This window comes from Sorghum bicolor, chromosome 1 (assembly GCF_000003195.3).
Source record: "Sorghum bicolor cultivar BTx623 chromosome 1, Sorghum_bicolor_NCBIv3, whole genome shotgun sequence".
Lineage (NCBI taxonomy): Eukaryota > Viridiplantae > Streptophyta > Magnoliopsida > Poales > Poaceae > Sorghum > Sorghum bicolor.
The window spans coordinates 1,329,322-1,352,348 of record NC_012870.2 but is presented as its reverse complement, the minus strand read 5'-3'; the positions used below and the strand labels follow the sequence as shown (position 1 = coordinate 1,352,348).

Below are 23,027 nucleotides of genomic sequence, written 5' to 3'. Positions count from 1 at the left end.
AAAAAGCAAAATTTTTGCCAACTAAACAAGGCCTAAGTGCACACATATATGTAAACCACTTAAAAAATTGTTGTATTAATAAGGACCGATTTGGATAAGGGGACTTGGGTTCGAACTTACAGAATTACTTGACATTATTATAGAATCCTAAACATTCCTTCAGGTGCATGCTGAAAATAAAAACGTGCTGTGTATGGCTAGAATCAACAGGTACTGCAAGGGGAAGAAGAAAAAAAAAAGGTGCTGAAGTGTTAGCACTGACACAAAACTTACATATACTCAGAGCATCTCCAGTGTGTGTCAAAACCGAACCGTAGAGGCATGATGGTTCGATTTATACACTGGAGTATCCGAACCATATAGAATCTTTCTTTGGTTCGCATCCTGCAGATGGTTCGAACCGACTCGAATAGAAAAATAGAAAGGCAAGCAGAATCCATGCATGGAGGCCTGATGCCGGTAGCTGGGCCGACGATTTTGAATTTTCTAATCTAAAACGGAGGCCCACCAACCGAACCAAACACTACAGCTATCGAACCATGCCTAACTCTGACACTTTTGCAGAGCAAAATCGCTGAGACACTGGAGGTGCCCTCATATACACAAATTGCCTCAAGAGTTCAGACAAGTACAAGCATTGAACTGTCACAGTATGACAAGTGCACAGGGCATCAAAAGGCAGACCCCAGCAAATACACAAAACCACTGCTTAGCAAACATCTTTGTTTAAAGAGATGGCCCAAGGTGCCTAACCTACTCGTGTAGGACTGAAAATATTTACACATTTTGGTTGGTGTAGTATCCAACAGAGAAAAATTTAGCCGGATGTTGTGACAGACTGACAGTGCTAAATGTTTTGGGCTATTTGCTCATACTGTTGATTCCTTGTAATGCTTTAGTTAGAAAATCGGGGAGGACAAACACACCTCGGTTTGTACATGCTGCGTGTCAGGATCAAGGAACACGCCCTAATACTCTTTGCACAGCTTTCTTTATGCCCTCCTGGTCTAGCGAAGTGGTCAAATACACTTCCTGGACCTGCCAAGTAATAAGAAGGAATTATAATTCATACGAGTACTTCTATTTAGTTGGAACCGAACCAGCCAAGGACAGACAGTAGTATATTGAAACTCCTCAGAAAATAAAACAAATCATGTGTGGTATCAGAAGAAACCTAACCTGCCTCCCAGCTCGTGCAAGAAGTGTGAACTTGTTATCCTTAGCTGGAGCCTGTGTAATCAGATCCAAGAAGTTAATCAAAGGTTATAACATCCATCATCTCCTGTGAGCTGCAACTATGAAAAGGCTGTCATTGACTGAAAGCATACATTGGAAAGCCAAAGCTCCAAATCTTGTGAAACAACACGTTTCTCCGATGCTTGGCGCCCAAACTGTACATCTGTTATACTGTAAAGATAATACAATTACTTAGAATATGGATGTTAATATAGCAAAACCAATTCGACTATGGATATCGCAATAGAACATTTGTGTGACTTGGTGATCTATTTGTGGCAGTAAAGAATTTACTATAGAAGTATGCAACAATTTTTTTTTTTAAAAGATAGATATCGATCAAAGAAACAAAAACCATACCCATCCTCTTGCAATAGTTCATTACATATACCATCAAGTCCTGGCAGAAGTTCAACTTCTGAAGGGGACATCATACGATCAGGTGATTGATCAGCTTCCTAGAAGACAAAAGATTACTGGATGAGTCCACTTTTTTCCCACCATGAAGTTAAATACACTAAGAGTCAAGACACTGCATTCAACAACTAACCAAAGGGATAACTTTGTCCAATGTCTCCAATAGAGGATCTTCCTCCAGTTGTCTGATAGATAAAGCTATCCTTGACTTTGCCCTGTTATTTATAAAAGCAAAGTATGTCCAATTATTTCAAAGAAAAAAAATCTCATTCATGAAAAAGCATTCCAATATTTTATTATTCCCCTATTGATACGAAAATAAATGTTTCTTCAACTTGAAGGAAAAATGATGCATTGCTAAAACAGATGACTAACTCCTCCCTCTCCCCTATGAATTGCACATGCTGCATAGGTGAATGGTTGTAAATTTGATAAGGCAGACAGTTGGCATGAAAAATCTCCTTTGTCATCACACCCTTTAGCCCTAATGTACACCAAGTTACCACTACATACCATAACAACTTACTCTACTGACAAGTGACAACTTCCATACATGATTCTATCATACAGCCACTCAGCATTTTGCGCCAAAGTTTCATACCATATCTATTTTCATGATAACGTGTGACATGAGAATTACTTCATCAAGAGTTCAAGAATCAAGACGCATATTAACAATTGTGCAAGAGCTCAGTAAGGTCCTAGAAAGTACTCACGTATCAATGTTCACAACTATGACCTTGACAGCGTCCCCTTCGTTTAGAAAATCCTGGACGTCTTGGACAAGATCCCAAGACACCTCGGAGATATGTACAAGACCAGTAAGATGATATAGTCCTGTAGAGTGTAGCTGTTGTCAGAAACTCCGCAATGAATAGCTAGCCAAGAAAATGTGTTGCCACTAGCCAATAAGTACCATCAGGAAATCGCAGGTGAACAAATGCACCATAGGGAAACACTGAGCCCACAATTCCATCATAGATGTCGCCAATCTTTATTAGAGAAGAGTATGTTGACCAACTAGCATCCTTCTCAGAGAAGACAAGCTTCCTTTCCTCCTCATTCACTTCAGCAACCTAGAGCGATTAGATTGAGTTTCTTAATAAAATTAGATGGACAAACCCCTCAAATCTTGAGCTCATTTTATCCAATTTTCAGAAACCATGTTTTGTTTATGATGCAGGAAGTAAGTTATACAGAAATATACAGAACATATGATTCGAAGTTTTAGCACATCCTTAGGTTACAACGAAAGTAGCTACAGACAGCTGCACAACAGAACCAGAAGTTGCAATCGAGAAGGCAAAGTAAATCAGTTACCTTGACAGAAATGGACGTTCCTACTAGGTCTTTTGTAATATCTTGGATGGGCCTTTTGGGGTCTGCAAGCTTAGCTATACAGTCAAACACTACCTCGTATTTACTGGCAACCACAAGACGCTCACAGAAACCCGCACAGGGAAGAGACAAGGAAAGCAGTAGTAGTACCTTCACACCAGTGCGCGGGGCTGAGGAGAGGGTTGGGCACGAACCCCTGCAGGGAGTTGAACCTGACGATAAGCCCGCCGCTATTGGCCCTCAGCACCGGCAGCGTGAGAATGTTCCCCTGGTCCTTGTAAGTGCGCGCAGCTTCCCAGTCCACAGCGAACTACAGGGGACACAGAGGGAGCTTCCTTAATCTAGCCTCGACGTCGGCATTTCATCGAGCAGCAGCCGAGCCGCGCGCTCCAGAAGCCAGCAGGCGAGAAGGAAAGTGCTACGAACCTGCGGCAGGCGCGCCTCGTCGACTGGCGCATCCGAGGCGTCACCCTGGCCGGCGGGGGCGCCGGTTCCCTCGGCGGTTGCGGAGAGCAGCAGGGACCGGTGGTGCAGGCGGGCAGGGAAGGGGAGGAAGGGAACTGGGCTCCTCCGGGCGGAAGCGGGGAAGGCCGCGAGCGAAGGCCCCGGCCTGAGCGACGCCACCAGCATTGCGCTCGCGCGTGGGTGGGGGCGGGGCTGCCGGCGGCGGTCGTGGCGGTGGCGGTGGCGCGGGGGGGAGAGAATCAGAGGAGCGAAACGAGTGGAGGTGGGAAGGGGAGGCGCGAGCTGATTCTGACTCGAGTGGGCTGCGCTGCGCTGCGATGAATGGACACGTGGCTCGTGAACGTTCGGACACGTGGACGGGTACATTTGGCCCATTTTCTCGGATTGATTTGAATGAAGTAGAGGGAAAAAAAAACAATCATATCCACACGTTTGTACTGTACCTGTAGAAGGTTCGGCTCAGTACATTTTGGAGCTCAAAATGTCACGGATTTGTATCATGTTCACCATCTCCACTCAAAAAGTTATCCCATAATTTATTGAGTCTTTTCCTTCAGTCTCAGTATCAGAATTCCTCTCATGTTACTGAAAAATTTCAAAGTTCTCGAGCTCTTTTTATTATACCACTTCTTAATCACACTCTTTTCCTACTAATATTGTTGGTCACTATCTTGCTTGTTTCGTTGAAATTTAACTTATGCTGATATTGTTTGTCGATTTATTATGAGAAAAAACACCATGTGCTGAAATATTGTTTTTGCTCTTAGAGAGAATGCATAAAAAAATTTCCATACCCGGGTAAATGAATAAATGTCGCCACGCATAAATGAACGAGCTAATACAATACTCCGATTCATGGTCTGGATACGATTTTCCATAGTACTAATAATACAATAATACTTTATTGATACTATCAATTTTCCACACTGTTTATTTCAATCACCAATTCACCACACTAATAAATGACATGCTACTAGTACAATGGTTGCTAGAAAAAAGAATAATCAAAATCAGAGTGTGGAACGTTCTAGCCTTCCCCAACAAACAAATGGCCAGTCGTACAAGCCAAGAAATTTAATTAAAAATGTTTATTTTGCACGTGAGATTAGATTTGGTGCGATTGCCTCGCCGATCACGATCAGGCGGAGGAGGAGCTCCACTGGCTGGCCCTCTCGAATCCATTCTTGCCATAGTAGTAGTCCTCCATGGCCTGCTGGATCTCGGCGCGCGAGTTCATGACGAAGGGCCCATGCTGCACCACGGGCTCACCAAGCGGCTTCCCGGCGACGAGCACGAACCTGAGCGGCCTGTCAGACCGATTCCACACGCTGAGCCCGTCGCCGGGTCCAAGCACGAGGCAGTGGTGCGCGGCGGTGGGCGCGGCCTTGTCCCGCCCGAACACGCCCTCGCCGTCGACGACGTAGACGAAGGCGTTCCACCCTTCGGGCACCGGCTGGTGGAGGCGTGACCCGGGGCGCATGGTGAAGTCGACGTACATGGTGGGCGTCCGCGTGTACACGGGCGACGCCGCGCCCAGGGCCTCCCCGGCGATGACGCGCGCCTCCACGCCGTCTCTCTCCCCGCGGCTGATGTCCTTGCTCTCCAGCTCCTGGTACCGCGGCTCGATCATCTTGTCCTTGGCGGAGAGGTTGATCCAGAGCTGTAGCCCCTTCTGCACGCCGTCCCCCGCCGGCATCTCCGAGTGCACGATGCCGCGCCCCGCCGTCATCCATTGGACGTCGCCTGTTTTGATGGTGCCCTTGTGGCCGGCGAAGTCCTGGTGGGTGAAGGCGCCCTGCAGCAACAACCCGAAAGCAGAAGGGGACGTTTCAGCGAACACCTCGTGGGCGTTGAAGAGAGAGAGAGAAGAGGAGAGAAGCGTTGAGCGGACGCGACGCACCTCGAGCATGTAGGTGACGGTCTCGAATCCTCTGTGTGGGTGGTCGGGGAATCCGGCGGGCTTGGAGACTGCGAAGACGAATCGAGAGAGATAGAGGTGAGGAAACAGCAGGCAGCTTGACGACCCGGGCGTGCGAATTGGCAGAAAATTTGGGCGGAAATGGAGTAGCAGTACCTGAGAACTCGTCGAGCATGAGGAAGGGATCCAGGTTCCGGAGTTCATGCCTGCAAGCAAAGTAGGTAGGCGCACGGCGGCGAGGACAACAAACAAGTCAACGACTGATGGAGGAGAGAAGGAGACGGACGGGAATCAGAGCATCTGGCAGCTTTGCTTACCTGCCGATGCTCCTGCGGACGGTTGCGCCCTGCCCCTCGGGCTGCGACTCCGCGAGGAGCTTCTTGACCACGGCCCTGGGCTTCTCGAACGGCGCCGCGGACGAGGCAGAGTCGGAAGCAGAGGACGACATGATCCGAGGCCGAGCTGGGGGCAACAAGACGGAGCTGGGGATCAAGAAGACGAGGATGAGGAGGAAGGCGAGGAGGAGCTGCTTTAGGGTGGTGCTAGTAGTACTTGTTCGGCGGCGGTGGGTGTTGTTGCCGAGCCTGGCGATGGCGGAGGTATAAATAAATAATAGCAGGGGAGGAGGAGGAGGAGGAGGAGGCCAGGCCCAGGTGCTGCCTCAGCCTCATCATCGTCGTCGTCATCGCCTCAGGCCGGGGAGATGGGACGCCACTAGAAATACCCCAGGTGCGGTGCGGTTGACCACGACGCACGGTCCGGGCTTGTGAGACTAGTAGAGACGGTTCGCGTATTAAAAAAAAAAACAGAGAAAAGTTGAGGCGGGGTGGTTGACCGGCGCGTGCGGCTGCGGCAGCCCAGGTCCATGACCATGAGGTGGACGCGGGCGCCGACGATGCGCTTGCGCACGAGGGGCGTCATGCCGGTACTGGCGTCACGCTGCCTTCAGCGTTATGTAATCCTCATCCTCATTGCATCGGAAAAACCAATGGATGGACAAATGTTAGTTCAAAAAAAAATTTGTAAAATTTTTCAGATTTCCCGTCACATCGAATCTTTACACACATGAAGTATTAAATATAGATAAAAATAAAAACTAATTGTACATTTTGGTAGAAATTGACGAGATAAATCTTTTGAGCCTGGTTAGTCCATGATTGGACAATATTTATCAAATACAAACGAAAAGAGCTATTTTGTAAAATATTTTGGAACTAAACAAGGCCTTAGGCAATCCTATATTATATACTCTCAGAAAAATCTTTTATCTGTTCATGACCAAAAAGAATGTTTTAAATCTATCAATCCTTTTAATATATTATTTTTAGTATATATACATATCTCTATTTGGGAACCCAAAAATGTATCAAACAAACATTAGTTAACTAAATAATATCACTATAATATATTTATATAGAGATACAAACATTAATACAATTTTAAATAATAGTTTCAAAGGCAGGAAGTCCACTAATTTTTATAAAAATTTTAATTACTTAAAGTGATTCACCTACTATGGAATATTTCAAAATAAAAAAATGTGCAAGTTTTAATTTTGTCTAATGATTAATTAAGAGGGATTTACTAGGTTGATAATATCCAAATGCCTAATACGCTCACTTTGTGTGAACAGAGAAAAAAACTTACTCTTCTTCCTTTAAAAAGTTCTAAAATACCAAACCCAATCTTGCATAAAAGTTAGTTAGTCGATTCAGTAATTAATAAATCCATGAGCAGTTTGCTTTTGGAGTGCCGACTACAGTACCTTCTAGAATTGTTTAAATCAATCGGCATCGACAAAAAAGCTGCGACTATGTCATGATTTACGAGAGTATGCTATCAAATCAAATCAAAAGGGGTAGCAACGAAAGAGATATCAAACCAGAACTCAAAAAAAGGCAACAACGATACTTAAGCAAAAGAAACTTAATAAAAATATTATACCATCCGTTACAAAATCGAGGAGCACCTCCTCCAATGTTCATCTCTCCACAAATTCCTATCACCAAAAGATAAAGCGACTAATCAGAAGAGATCTACGACTGCGCGGGGGTGGGGGCGGGGGCAGAGGCGGCTGTGGGAGCTGCAGCAGGTGCGGCAGCTCGGGCCGGAGCAGAGGAGGCGGGTAGCGGCGGGAACAAGTTCATGTCCTCGACAACGATGGGCTTGGGGGCAGGGTTGCGGCCGTTGCCGTAGTAGCTGCGTCCCCGGGGACGGTAGTAGTTGTCATGGCGCTGGTAGCCCCCCTGCTGCTGGTGGTACCCACCGCCGTTGCCGCCCTGGTTGTGGTAGCCGCCATTGCCTTGGTAGCCGCCGCGGTTGCCCCGGCCGCCAGAGTAGTCGCCCCTCGGCGAACCGTAGCCGCGGCCGCCGGAGTAGCCGCCCCTGGGAGCACCGTTGCCGTAGTTGCCAGCCTCGTTCTGGGCCGCCCTGCCATTGTCGCCAGGGCGACCGGCAGGAGCCCGGGAGTCGCTGCTGTTGTCGCGGCTGCGGCCCTGGAAACCGCCGCTGTTGAAGCGGCCACGAGCACCGCCACCATTGGAAGAGCTATCATCCAGGATAAAAGTGCGCCTTGGCGGCGCAAAGGAGAGATCTTTCAACGCCATGACGACCTGAAATCATGTTTCTGATGAGATGCCGCACTCAAGAAAACAATTTGTTTATAACAAGTAAAGACAAGGAAACAAGCAATGATACCGGCTTCTTCTTGGGCTTGGCAGCATCAGCGTCCTTTGCCTCGGGCTGAGCCTTTTCTTCCTTCTTGACAGTCTCCTTAGCCTTGTTCTGAACCTTTTCTGCCTTCATGACAGCTTCCTCATCATCCAGCTTCTTTTTCTCCAACATCTGCAGGCCCTTGAATTCCTCGGCAGAGACCTTCCTCTGCTCAGTTCTTGAGACATCCTCCGAGGACTTCTTTTTCTCTTGACGAATCTTCTCATACTCAGCAAGGGTCTGTGAAAAATTTGAAAATCAGTGTAAATTTGGAAATCAAGAAAGTTGAAAGAAACCTAATTAAATGGCATGTCTTTTCATCAAAGAACTATGCTGCTGGAGCAGAGGGGGTCACCTTTTTCTCTTCCTCCCTAGGATAGTCTGCCGGTGGTTCCTTGTCAGTCTTCTTTGAAACATCAACCTCGGATGAATCTTGCTTCTTTTCCTTATCAACTTCATCGCCACCGTTCTTCTTAGCATTCTTCCTCTTCTTCCTTTTCTCAGAGCCATTGAGCTTCTGCTTCCGAAATGTGGAACCATCGTGTCCGTTCTTACTTGCAGCAACCCTGGCAAAAAAAAAAACATTGATTTGCTTTTGTTCAATACAATAATATGCAGAGTTGCAAGAGGAAGACTCAAATCTGCATAGAACTTACCCAGCAGCAGAAGATTTTTCTGAACCAGAGGCAGGCGCACCATCCTCATTAGCAGGAGTGGCGGCTGGCTTCTGATCATTCTCCTCAGGCTTGTGATCAGACTCCGAGCCAGCATCAGAGGTTACCTTCTCCTCAGGCTTGTGATCAGCCTCTGTACCAGCATCAGAGGATGGCCGCTTAGCCACCCACTTCTGAACCTTCCTGACCTCAGGATATCCCTGCCTGCCACCATTATTGTTGTAGGCTACCTGCCTCTCATGGTAGGCATAGGCTCCATCAGGTTGAACATCTGGCTCACCATCGTGATTGCTGGGTACACTGCCACGGCCATCACTGTTATAGCCGCCATCACCAGCATTGTCGTTGCCCTGAACACTTTCCCCCTGGTTGGGGACTTGGGGCTCTTCTTCGTCACCACCATCCAGAGGAAATCCATGCTCCAAATAAAACTCTTTCCTCAGCGGCCTCAACCTTGCTTCGTCCTCCCTCAGCTTCTTCTGCTGCTGCCTCAGCTTCCTTTGCTCCTCAGACAACTGGTTGAGACGGAGCTCCCTTTGCTCCTCCGACAACTGAATGAGATGGACTCCATTCTCTCCTGTCCCCTTCAACTTTGTTTCCTGCTCTCTCAGCTTTATCAAAGCATCCCTCGACCTCTTCAGCCCGTGCTCAATATTTCTTATACCTGACATGCAACAAGAACAGCAGGATCAGACACAAAATCAAAGTGTGGCAAATAATAGAAACTAAAAAACATGTAATGGCAACCATAAGATAACAAGCTAACTACGCAAAGATTTATATAAAAACCATAAGATAACAAAGTTAAACCAGCAATCAGTAATGGCATTCTCCCCCAATTCAGTACTGGCAACCAAAATAGTAGCTTCTCATGCCCCAATCAGTAATGCCACCATTAAGATAACAGCTTTATATTTACATTGAAATAAATAAACTGAACAAAGATCATAGACACGCGTTAACAATACTATATTATAAGTTTAGATTAGATACAAAGATCAGAATTAGGAATAATCAATAACTAAAGATTGGAATTCGTAATAACAATTGAAACTAGATTACAGTGATGAATCAGACGACCACATGACATATGATAGACACAGTACATAATAAGATTCACACAAACTAGACATGCAAAGATTGAACAAATCCATCTACCATGCTAACTGAAGAAACAATAGAACGAACAATGAGCACGAATCTACGCATCTCTATCCAGTCAAAACATGTCCAGCAACCAAACTAAACTAATCTCTCTCTACTATCGGGACAAGATCGAAACAAGAAAGCACGCACGAGAGGCAATCGGATCCACACGTCAGAACGCAACAAGATTGACCAACCAAACTAGACGATGGAACATGGCGATCGGTCGGGAAGGGAACAAACTAACGAAGGAAGATCGCAACTTGGGAACCGGCCGGGACGGGAGAGATTAGGTTAGGGTATGTATGCACGTACCATTGTCGTGCTGAAGCTTCAAGTAGTAGAGGTTCTTGTGAACGGCCTTCTCGGTGGTCGCGACAGCGGCGGCGGACTCGGCGGCGGCAGACTCGGCCTTCTTGGCGTGGGCGGCCTCGGCCTTAGCCTTGCCGACGACGACGGACACGGCGGCCTCCCCAGACTCGCCGTCCGCGAGCTCGAGCAGGCCGAAGTTGAAGCTGGCCATGGGCGTCGTAGTAGTCTCGTATATAGCAGAAAAAGATCTCGATCGACGGCTGCGCGTCGCGCGGCTCGCCGCCCTACTACTAGACCCTCAAACCCTAGCAGCCGTAACCGAACGAAGCGAAGAGGCGGCGGCGGCGGCGCGCGCTAGATGGCTGCGGCGGCGGGCTCCCTATCGCTAGCCTTGCGGATCGAGAGGCTGCTGGCTTTGGTTTCGTTGCCGATCGATGGTGGAGGCCACGGGGTGCCGCGCCGCAGTTTTATAGGGCCGGCCGGGCCGGGACGGGCCGTTGGATCGCGAGCGGAGGAGCAGGAGTCCAACTCGGATCGGAGCCCGTGATCCGCGCCGGATCCGCCGTTGATTGACTGCGCCGCCGTTGCTGGATCGGATCACGTACGTACGTTTACGTGCACCCGATATGATCGCCGTGTCGGGTCCGGTCTGGTTTCGTTTTGTGTTTGTGAGACACGATGAGGGACGGGGAAAAAAGGCGTAGCCCTTGCCGATACGTACGCGGTACGCGCGCCTGGTGTGTGTGGGTGGGTATGATGATGTGCTTCTAGAAGTTTCCAGGTCACATAGTACCAATTCGAGTTGGCGTCGTATTAATACATACGCCGTACATGCTCGGAGCCGTGTCGGACTCGATCGATCCATCGAATAGAAAACGTCGGGCCGTTTTGTACTAGGAAAAGGAAACTCTGATGCATACATGCTGTGTTCCCGTCCTATATAATCAGGAGTAGATCGCATTGTTGCCATAGTAGATTGGAAAATTGGATCGCTTGCTCGACAACTACCTACGTACGTTGATCCGCCGGCTGACATATGGCTGCGGCTGCGGGTGGCGGTATCAAGGCGAGTGCCCACATGTGCTCGCCGACGATGATCCCGGCGATAGCGAGGCGGCCAAGAGATATGAGAGGGAGACCAAGATCAAGGAAGCCGCGGAATACAGGCGGCGGCAGCGGCCTCAGAGGCCACCGTCCGCAATAAGGCCACCAGGACGCACGGTCACAACGAGAAGAAGGCACAGAAGGAGCGGAGCAAGAAGCAAAGGAAGAAGCCAAAGCAGCCAGTCGCGGTGGCCAATGGCGATGCTAACACAGCCATCGTCGTACAGGCGGCGGAGGCCACAGCTGTCGGCAGTGACGACGAGTCTGACGGCGAGGAGGAGAGTACCAGCTACTGCCGGACGGTGATAGGCAGGCTGCTGCGTGCGGCAGTGGCGGCGGTCCTCATCGCCTTCTGGGTTCATGCTGCTGCGCCGGCTCACACCGCAACATGACCAGTAGTTTATAGCAGATTAGTACTACCTAGCTCATCAGTAGACAACATCAGTTTTTTTATCCGAGGGTCAGCAGTGCCTTTGAGTTTAATCAGTCACTTATTACATGTACATACATACATACATACATCTAATAGTGTTATTCATCATTTATCCAAAAAGAACTTGTTTCAATCAGTCGGATGCATCGCTCTCGAATTTCTTATTAGACAGATCTGCTAGCAGAGCACAGCCACGCGCTCCGCATATCTCACTTGAACAACGCTTCGATCTCCCTTCTGTACTTGTCTGTCACTTTGTCCCTTCTTATTTTCATGGTGGGTGTCATCAGACCATTGTCAATCTGAAGAAAAAAAAAATTGTCAAGTTCCAAGCAGGATAGTTTCTCGGTCATAAATATATATATGATGATGAGTGAAAACCCACCGTAAATGGTTCGTCGACAATCATAATTGGCCCGACTCGGAAAGAGCAATGCATGGTCCTGAAATTTATTAACAAAATATAATTAGGGGTCCCTCAAATAATTAAATGCTTCCTCTGATGATAGATGTCATCAATCAATCAAACAGTCAAAATCATGAAATAGTGTCACGTCCACACAAAGAAAGACATCGCCACAAAGCCCCATGTTTGTTTGTAATCATTATATGAATCATCTCCCTATCAATCAAAATCATGAATCATGAAATAGTGTCACCCATGTTTTAGTATTCTCAACAGCAAGAAGAAGCCAAAAGGGAGAGAGAGAAACAACAGCAGGGCGGGAAACTCTCACCAGGTTTTCAATTCATCATACAGCATGTTCATGACCTTATCTTTGGCTAGGTCGCCATTCTCACCAAGGATGGACTTCCTTTTTGCTTCTGCCAGAATTTCGTCATTGTTGGGAACAATTATGGCACCAAGACGCCGTTGATCCTATTCAGAGACCATGACAGGAACTTCGTGACTTCAGTGGCAATAATCTAGTTATCATTGCTAATATTCAAATCTAATCTCATAACCAGGGGGAAAAACATGATACATGGGTGCACAATGCAGTAGCCGTAACACCACAGTTTCAGACAATGGCATGGGTTTTTTCTTGAGAATATTTCCTCTAGTTGCATCAAGAAAAAGACATGCCCACACATATAAAGGAGTCTGAACTGAACTCAGTGATGATTATAGCTGGGCATTTCTCTTACCTGGCCGATCACAACTATCTGATTAATCAAGTTACTCCTGCCGGCTGCTTCCTCGATCTCAGCAGGTTCAACATTTTCACCTACAAATGAGATGGTCAAGTTTAGTACGAAAAGATACATGATATCAAGTAGATTTCCTGTGTACAAACATTAAAGACCAAACAGTAAGTTTAATAACAGAATCATAAAAAATGACAAAGAATAAATTTATAGAAAAAAGGTACACATTCTGAAAAAGGAGATACTACTAATTATAATCTGAACCTGTTGAGAGGACTATTGTATCCTTTGCACGCCCTTCAAGAACAATCATCCCTCCACACTGGCGACTTGGCCCTATTCCATGGTGAGGTACAATCCAACCTATATCTCCAGTGCTGAACCAACCCTCTTGGTCAAAAGCTTCATTTGTAGCCAATGGATTCTAATGACAAACAAAAAAAAAAGAAATGATTCCTCCAAAAAAGCTGAATAATACTCAAATTATATCATTGTTCTGTGCATCGGGCCGAAACATGGATTCTCAGATTTATATGCTTGGTTCTTAATGTGCATTTCACTTTCGGTTATGTCCATCAACAACATAAGGATTAATATATTAAGTAAAACATGAAATTATAGAAATACTACAGCTCCTCATTTTGTCAACTATCTATTGTAGCAAAGATATCAGGTTGTTAATAACTCTGGACCATATTCTTAGCTGACTCTAAGTACAGAGAATCTAAAACACTGTTCCATAGAGAATCTAAAACAGTGTTCCACAGATAACTAATTAATTCTTAAGAAGAAAAATATTGGTCCGTTTCTACCAAAAGAAAGTGTTAATTCGACCAGCAACAAGTTAATGGAACATCAGCAACCTAATTTAGATTTGGCGATTGATTTGTATCAGCAAAGGGAAGAAGTAGAACCTTATAGTATCCCTTCATTACTTGCGGTCCTTTAATTTTCACAATCCCCTTTGAACCATCTGGAAGCACCTCACCAGTCTCTATGTCAAAAACCTTGATCTCAGTATGCTTTATTGGGTGGCCAATTGTCCCAAGAACCTTCAAGCGACATACACACTTAAGGTTAGCATTATCGACTTATCGCATGTAACAAATAGGAAACAGTATGCAAGACTATATCCAATTAGTAAATAAAACGAGCATTTCCTCATCTTACATTACAGAATGGTCGTCTAGCAGCAACAACAGGAGAAGTCTCAGTAAGACCATAGCCGTTTTGTACTTTAATGCCAATGGCCTGAAAGAGCAGAACATTGTTAAAGCTACTGACATTTAAATAAGAAGTTCATTGATAACCCTTACCTCAAAAAACTTATCAACATGCATCGGAAGACTTCCACCGCCACTAATACCAGCCTGCAAGTTATCAAGGAAACTAGGTGATTTGTTAAGTATTTGTTAAGTACTCCCTCCATCCCAAATTGTAAGTCGTTCCAAGAATCTTGGAGAGTCAAAGTATTTTCACGTTTGACCAAAATTATAGAGAGAAATACTAAGATTTGTAACATAAAGTGAGTATACTATGAAAATATAATTAAGAAAGAATCTAATGATACTTAGTTTGTATCATAATAATAATTATTTTATCATATAAATTTGGTCAAACTTAAGAAAGTTTGACTCTCCAAGATTCTTGGAATGACTTACAATTTGGGATGGAGGGAGTAGGTGTTAAGAAAGTTCAGGTTACACTTAAAATTGCAAGGATAATTGATGCAACACAGAAATAAGAATATAAGCAAAACTAATATACCTTTGAAATCCCGATTGCTGAATGAATTTTCTTGTATACTAGAATCTTCGCCAGATTATGTAAAGGCCAGAGAAATGCAGCAACCAATCTTGCCCACAGCCACTTTATCATATAGGCGATGAATGGTGGTTTCACAAGATTATTTGATAAAACTGTTCCCTTCTCAATGGAGGAGAAAAAACAGGAAATGGAAACTGAGTCAAGCAAAGAAAGAGGCCACAAGTAGATAATAACGAAAGGAACTTCAATTTCTAGAACATCTGGTTATTGAAGAATAAGGAAACAAATTATAGCATCTTTGAAGTAATTCCTTGCAGCTAACTAAAGTAAGTAGCTTATGACAATTCAGTGTCCAGACCTCATAGATCTTCTTTGCCTCCATATATAGTAAACTTATCTTGATAAGTGAAAGAGCAATAAATTTTCGAGCAGCTGAACTGGATGAAATCTGCTTATGAATTGAACTGTAGAAAAAAAGAAGAAAATTAGGAAATGGGCAAAAGACTTCCCATAAAGTGACACTACTCACTACTTGACGATTCAATGGTAAAAAATAATAATTGCTACGTACATGTAGCCACTATCTGGGCACCAGTGCATTAGTGAACTGAAGTGTTCATATTAAGTGAACAATCATTTACTGCAGTACATAAGTGGTTTATCACTATACCTCCTTCATTATTTTTTTTTATTTATGTTATCGAGTTTCACAGTTCCAAAATGTAGCTCAACGTGTTTTCTTTTTGGTTATAGGAAAATTAATAATTCTAATGCTACAGGTTTAATAATGACAAATGTAGAGATATTTCAAACATTGATATATTTTAATATACTGATGGGCAAGTTTTAAAGCAAGTTTCTCCAGGCAGAGACAACTATAAAGCATCAAATGAAATGGAAGGAGCAGAAGAAAACAAACCTGTACAAAGTTTCATAGACCAGTGGTACGGATATAATATAGTGAGGCTGGTAACGCTGCAAATCTTCCTATCAAAGAAGATAGAAGAAGATGTCAAAATGCCCTAAGGAACTTCAGCATCTTCTGCAACAGATAGAAAATAAAACTAGTGAACAACACCACCGATAGAACTGTAGAGACGAGTTTTGCAGATCACCGCATGCTAATACGAGATCTGACCCATTTTGCAGCTTTTAGTAAGCTGATAAAAAAATAATACAGCATATTCATACAGCAGAGCACGCAAATACACTATGAGACCACATGAATTGCTCAATGCTTGATGCAGAGCAAGCATCCTAGATAACATTACAAGGTGCTTAATGCTGAAACTAACTAACTAGAGCACGCAAATACACTACGAGACCACATGAATTGCTCAATAGCATACTAGGTGCTTTATGCAGAGCAAGCATCCTAGATAACATTACAAGGTGCTTTAATGGTGAAACTAAGTAACTAACTAGAGCAATGTAATTTCTCTAAAAACTATAGTAAGGTAATTTAAGTTGAAACATGTAAAACCCTACCTTCAGGTACTTAACAGTAGTGTAAACTTGCTGGATCCCGTACGAGAAGATGAAGTACTCACAAGCACGCTCATATGCATGCCATGGTGGAAGCATGCTTAGAAACCTATCACCAGGTTCTGCCGGCACAATCTCCCACAGATTATTTATCTGTGGAACAGAACAGCATAAAATGTGTATCAACAGGGTGATTGACTCGGTTTCTTTAGCAGGGTGATTGAAATATTTACAGGACATTCAAGGAAAAAATATAATATTAATTAGGTTCATATTATAGAGATTAGGAAATCACATCAAGATAAGGAAATAAAATAGTAACTAATCCACATGGCATACCATCGTTCAACAAACTTGGTTAAAAGTGTGATGTTTCTATCTTTACCTGATGCAAGAGATTTCCGTGGGTAAGCATGACGCCTTTTGGTGTGCCACTAGTTCCACTAGTATATATTAGTGTGGCCACGTCTTCAGGACTAATAGTTTCGAAGACATCTTGCTGACCTGACAAATGAAAAACAACAGTTCTATTGACTATCACACAGTTTTGAAAAAAGCAACTGTATATGCAAGTTGACTACCAGAAAATATTGAACATTCAATTTCCATGCTTTGCCAGGACTACAGGCATAATCAATCTACTGCAAGATATGACAGTACCATTGAAGGGAAAAATAATTTATGAAGGACGCAATCACTGTTGCATGGTACAGCAGTGTAGGTCATCGAATAAATCCAAAATTATAAGACGTTTGACTTTTTTTACCCCAAGTTTGACCACTCGTCTTATTCAAAAAAATTGCGCAAACATAGTCAAATTTAAGTTATTCTTGAAGAACAAAAGAAATGATATTTTGCACAAAATTTTGAATAAGACAGTTGTCAAACTTGGTGTTAAAAAAGTCAAGCATCTTATAATTTGGGATGGATTGAGTAAAAAACAAAAGATGTCTGAGGTTCTTCACCTATTCCTATAATCTTTAAACAATAAGAAAGAAATGTTAGTGCTGCTTAGCAAGAAAGAAATTAAGTGTTATCACTTACCAGGTCAAGCTTCAAATCAGAGATTTGGAAAGGACCATACATTCTAAATATTACAGGGCATGAACTACCCCCCACCCCCAAAGGGTTCAAGTCCTCTTCAACTTGAATTTAGGTGCCTATTTGTTCTCGTTTACAATGTCACCTAATTACTCCTATATTCGTTGAATTTTCTTTTTTTATATCACATGTACATAAATCAGCTATTGGTGGTACAAGCTTGGATGCTCATGTTATGGGGTGCGAAGCCATCAAACATGATGAGAATACTATAGGGAAACATAGCTTATGAATTTATTATCCTTTACTGCTAGAAACAGTAACAGAACAGAACAATGTGCCCATAAATATTAAAAATAAAATAATAATAATAAAAAAGTTCTCAAGAAGTTGCACTGTCAGATGATTGTTAATTATGATATGTAGCACATTATGATATCACACAGAAGGTACCTTGCTGGCCAGAAAGAAACAATGCATTACGGCTTTCTCGACCAAGTTTGGTGATATCCTTGTAGCCATAAAGTGGTATGTCCTTAACAGCTTGGCTATCTATGCATGATTTGTCACCCCAAAGTAGAATAATGAATCTTGTATTAATCCTTGATATGAAAGATTCTGCAAGCCGGTTAAAGAATTGAGGACTGTCCACAACAAGTGCAATGCTGTGATGGGGAAAAACAATAAATCCATAATCACAACATGAAAGTAAAACATAAACAAACATAAGTACTAAGTAAATACTATGCAGACGCATAAACCACTGATAGTATATAATCTCTCTGCCTACTTTTCCAGGGTTCATATGATACATAAGTTTATCAAGTTTCATGAACGTATGTGCTTTGCATAATTATAAGCTGTGCAATACAATGATATTTTGATTCAGCCAACAACCAATCTTATACTGAAAATGCGATGCTATATTCCATTGTTAGGTTCAACTAAGACAAAACAATCCATTTAACATGTCTGACATGCATATTGCTTGAGGACAACTTTCTGGCAACCTAGCATATGATAACAACATCCCATTACAAATAGTTTTGCCTGCCACAGATCTCAAAAGGTAAGCAGAGCCACATGCTGGAATACGTTTTGATATAGGGTTGACTATTTGATCCCTCAATTCATGAGGATGCTGCAGTTCCACTTCTTATGTTAACTCTAGCTGGCAAACAAAACGCCAAGTGTGCACCCACAGTGCATATCCCCACAAAGCATATCAGTTCCCACCTCAATTCCATGAAGCAGAATTAACGGAAGAATTCAATTATTAGCCATTTTGAAATGAAAATGGTCATATAGGGACATGGCCACATGGCTTGGCTGTTTTTAGCAGAAACTATATCTCCTTTTATTTTCCATTCAATACAGGTAGAAGAGAATTTGCAGGTTTAGGTCTTATAAGGCCATATGATGGATATAAATACCAGGACTTATCTTGAAATCCATGCTAAGAAATAATTTGATAAACTCACCTTTCTGAATGAGTGTATATTTGAAACAATTCTTCATCAGATGATCTTGTTCCCCTAACAACATTGATAGCACCAGTTGCCATGATTCCTGTATTTCATTTGTTAGTGTCAAATCATCAATGACAGAGGAAGCCTCTGGATAGCAGCCATAAAAATGATAAACAGAGAATTATGCATATAAATTCATAAAACATATACAGCTAGCTTTGTACTGTATAGCTATTACTGAAAAATCAAGGCCAAGCTGACATTTGTTGACTAGTATCTGTAACAACCAAATGCTGTTGCTAACATTCCAGTGCTCCAGCAGCAAATATCAGAAAGGATAAAGAACCACATAATTATCACCAGTAAAGTAACAATAAAGGGGGATGTCAACATTGGGAATCACAATGCATGGTATCATCACAAAACAGAGGAATAAGTTACCTTGGTCTGCAACTAGCCAGCGACATGAGTTATCAGCAAAAAGTGCTAGCTTTTCATCTGGAGCAACGCCAATGGCCCTTAGACCTTGAGAAAAATCCAATATTTCTTGCTCAAGCTGATAAGAACATAAATCAGCAATTAGGTACTGTAGATTTGTGGGCATTAAAGCTCTGAAATGCAATTGTGTATTCTAAATGTGGTAGGGAAGATGAATATGTTTGGCCTTGTTTAGTTCCACGGTGTAAAGTTTTGGGGTGTCACATAGGGATGTCGCATGGGGTGTTCGGATACTAATAAAAAAAATAAATTACAAAATCCGTCAGTAAACCGCGAGATGAATTTATTAAGCCTAATGAATCCGTCATGAGCACATGTGTTACTGTAGCACTTTATTGTCAAATAGAGCAGTATTCATCTATAGACTCAAATAGAGCAGTATCCTTTATTGTTGCCATTTGTGTGCATTAACATGAAATCATGTAGATAGCCTCACTTGTTCTAAGTATTTATGATGGCTTTCAAGCTCATGCTCCGTTCCTTTAAAGGTGATTATTCAGTATGGTAGAAAGATAACATTTATGCATGACCATTGAAGTCAAAGATGTACCTGTGTATACGTCCATTCCGTCGGCGGTTCATGGTAAGGATCTATCACAGCTACGAGGTCAGCGTATTTTTCTGCTGCTGTCCTCCAAATATCTGGAACCGCCTTCCATTCATGCACTGTCGAATCACTTCCACCAGGCAACAGAACACTCTCCAGTAGAGGTGAGCATTTTCTACGTACTTGATGTTCTAGCTGCAAGAATAGGTGATAACTCAATACGCCAATGCAGTAATCCATATAATAAACTATTCATCCTTCACAGAATTACTATTTGCAGCACAATACTTCAAAGACTGCTACAGTTTCACAATTTGACCCACCTGCCCACTATTTTACAACTCCATGGGCAATGGCGGGAAACAAATCCACAACGGCACGACGAAATCAAGTCCCCCACGTGGCTAAAAATAAATATACACATAACACATCAAAGGGGGTCGAAATAATACTCCCACGATGGTAAAAAGGAATCTAGACATCAAAGGGATAACCCAGGAACAGGATGATAGGAACAGCTAGCTGTACCACTACCACCTCACCGTACCCCTTAATTGACACGGGTGGAACTGTTTAGCTCGATCACACATCACAGTCCCAGTCGATTAGCCAATTTGGATAATGACCTCAACACTTGACGTACGGAAAGCGATAACCGATTAATGGTGGGCCGAAATTTGGCGGCTCATCCAAAGGCAAAGCGGTGGCTGCTTTCCCGGAGGCAGAAAGCGGTATCTGTGCACTGCCAGGCAGAGATCACCGGGGAGACTGAACCTCGGGCGGGCGCCCACCGTTCACGTAATCCACTCCCCTATACCTCACTACTCGGAGAAAAAAACTGACGAAATGGAGGAATAAGCACGCGCGCTCCGGCTGGCCACACCCGCGGACGAGGGGGAATCGCAACAAAATCACCGGGAAACAAACAAGCTGAAGGACTAACCGCGGAGTCGGCGGACGGGGGCGGCGGAGACGCGGCGGCAGCGGCGGTGGGGCGGAGGGCCGGGTCGCGGGCGCGGGGAAGCAGCGCGGCCGGGCGCCGAGGGAGCAGGCGGCCGCGGCGGGCGAGGAGCGGAGGAATCGGCGAGCGGCGCGGAACGTAGAGCCCGGCCATCTGACCGGACGAGGCGGAGGCAGCGAGCATCGCGCCGGTGCCGGCGATCTAGACGCTCCGGCCGGCCTGCCCGCCCGACGAGTGCTCGAGTCGCGGGGGCCGGAGTGACGCACTGGCGTGACGCTGCCAGCGGGGGCGGGGGGGCATCGGCTCATCTGGTTTGCCTCGCTCGCGCTCGAGTATATAGGGAGAGCCTCCCGGGAGAGCGACGAGACGACGCCCGGCCCGGCGCAGGGGCATTGGTGAGGTGAGGTGGCCGTGTCGCGTCGTGCGGGCTCGGCCTCGTGGGCTTCGTCGGGACGTGGTGGAGTCGTGGAGACATCGAGGAGCGTCATCTTCTGCGCCGCGTGCTTTTGTGACCACGCGTGTGGGCGGCTGCCATTTCTGGGACTGGGATCGATCCCCAACAAGGAAACAAGGAGGACGGAGGATATTGTCAAAAAAAAAAAAAAGGACGACGGAGGATTCAGGGATCGGCCATTTTTAGTGGAGTTTTATGATTTAATTTTCAATACATTTATATTTAGTCACTGATCCAGACAACTCGTGTCTAATAAGTAGTGTGAGTACGACCTCTCGCCTCGCAGTTCTTCATTACTCTAGTGTCACATCAATATATTTAGTATCCATAAAATTTTAATAAAATTCTATTAAGACTAGCCTAATAAACAGTGCAAGTACGACCTCTCGTCTCACAGAAACAACAAACAAGAAAGAGGTGGCGGCATTTTGGCTCATCATTTTTTATAATAGATTAATTAAATTTAATAAATTTATCTCACGAATTATTGACGACTTTTATAATTTATGTTCTTATTGCTATCTAAATGTTTGATTTGATATTTCTTATGACACTCGATATGATATCTCTTAAACTTTAGTGACCGATCCAAATAACCAGTGACAAACGCTACCATCAATCAACTTTGAATGGTTGTACCATGTAAACATTGGCTGGCGTTGTGCCACGGCACACCTGGCACTGCGGCTACTTCTTGAAAGTAGTTTCTCAAACAAGTGTAAGCTCTTGATTTTTCTTTTAGACAGGATAAGATGGTTGAAAATTAAATTAATTGAAAAAATCCCTGGAAATTTTGGTCCACCTCCCATATCCGCTCGGGTGTGCGGCATGCACCCAGCCAAGTCAGCACTCCCGAACCAACCGCATGAAAGTTTGGTTGCCATTTGTTAGTGGCTTTCGTAAATTTTGTGGGTTGACCTCATTCCTCTTACTAATACTGAGATACTGATGCAAGTCAGAATATTAACCTCAGGCCTTGTTTAGTTTACCCCTAAAAACCAAAAAGTTTTCAAGATTTCTCGTCACATCGAATCTTGTGGCACATGCATAAAACATTAAATATAGACGAAAACAAAAACTAATTACACAGTTTGTCTGTAAATCACGAGACAAATCTTTTGATCATAGTTAGTCCATAATTGGACAATATTTGCCACAAACAAACGAAAGTGCTACAGTAGCGAAATCCAAAAAAAATTCGCATCTAAACAAGGCCTCAATTTACACTGATACGTAGATGCAAGCTTTGCACTCTTGTCTCGAGTTGTGGCGCTTTAGATTTGCCCTCCACAACACGACTTGGGCCTTGTTTAGATTTTTTTTATTTTGCAAGTGTAGCATATTTGTTTGTATTTGACAATTATTTTCTAATTATAAACTAACTAGGTTTAAAAGATTTGTCTCGCAAATTATAAATAAATTATACAATTAGTTATTTTTTATTTATATTTAATGCTCTATGTATGTACCGGAAGATTTGATGTGGTAATAAATCTTGAAATGTACCGGAAGATTTGATGTGTTAAAGAATCTTGAAAAGTTTTTATATTTTGGGTGTACTGGACTTGCAATCGAAGCAAATCCAGACCTCATCACCGGTTAACAACTAGGGCTATGGAAATAAACGGTATGGTAAAGGCTTTGTTGTTAGTTAGTTATATACTCGATCTTTGGCATGGTACGTAGTTTGGGTTCTACAAGCTCAAGGTACTTACCTTAAGACAATTTTCAAAAAAGGCCTGATGTTAGTCATGAATTCATGATGCCAACCTGCCAAGTGGTTCTTATGCAAGGAAAATACAGCGTGTAACGAGTTTTGACAGGTTACACCAGAGACGGAATAGACATTAGGCTAAAAATGTGATAATGTTAGGAATCTGCATCTCTGAAAACACATTGCA

General features: G+C 43.8%; 4 protein-coding genes across 4 annotated transcripts; all 4 read right to left on the bottom strand.

The window, feature by feature from the left end:
• Positions 590-3,753, bottom strand: LOC8060886 (30S ribosomal protein S1, chloroplastic). Its single transcript, XM_002463485.2, has 10 exons — positions 3,418-3,753; positions 3,142-3,301; positions 2,974-3,035; positions 2,570-2,729; positions 2,370-2,490; positions 1,787-1,868; positions 1,597-1,694; positions 1,329-1,407; positions 1,180-1,230; positions 590-1,038 (listed from the first exon to the last, which is right to left on the bottom strand). Exons 1-10 carry the CDS (start codon positions 3,619-3,621, stop codon positions 955-957), a joined length of 1,101 nt encoding a protein of 366 aa, XP_002463530.1. The 5' UTR covers positions 3,622-3,753; the 3' UTR covers positions 590-954.
• Positions 4,327-6,109, bottom strand: LOC110430178 (pirin-like protein). Its single transcript, XM_021447321.1, is given in 5 exon segments — positions 4,327-5,251; positions 5,357-5,424; positions 5,531-5,580; positions 5,692-5,984; positions 5,986-6,109. Coding segments are annotated over 5 exon segments (1,143 nt in total). The 5' UTR covers positions 6,061-6,109; the 3' UTR covers positions 4,327-4,594.
• On the bottom strand, positions 7,286-10,790 carry LOC8060885 (keratin, type I cytoskeletal 10). The gene is made up of 5 exons (XM_002463484.2): positions 10,222-10,790; positions 8,743-9,424; positions 8,442-8,652; positions 8,072-8,326; positions 7,286-7,986 (listed from the first exon to the last, which is right to left on the bottom strand). Exons 1-5 carry the CDS (start codon positions 10,427-10,429, stop codon positions 7,411-7,413), a joined length of 1,932 nt encoding a protein of 643 aa, XP_002463529.1. The 5' UTR covers positions 10,430-10,790; the 3' UTR covers positions 7,286-7,410.
• On the bottom strand, positions 11,751-20,989 carry LOC8060884 (probable acyl-activating enzyme 16, chloroplastic). The gene is made up of 18 exons (XM_021451485.1): positions 20,655-20,989; positions 19,715-19,906; positions 19,108-19,222; positions 18,679-18,766; positions 17,651-17,862; positions 16,542-16,660; positions 16,160-16,309; positions 15,591-15,658; positions 15,030-15,135; positions 14,672-14,830; positions 14,221-14,274; positions 14,075-14,155; positions 13,819-13,956; positions 13,169-13,328; positions 12,905-12,984; positions 12,493-12,635; positions 12,141-12,198; positions 11,751-12,057 (listed from the first exon to the last, which is right to left on the bottom strand). Exons 1-18 carry the CDS (start codon positions 20,853-20,855, stop codon positions 11,965-11,967), a joined length of 2,217 nt encoding a protein of 738 aa, XP_021307160.1. The 5' UTR covers positions 20,856-20,989; the 3' UTR covers positions 11,751-11,964.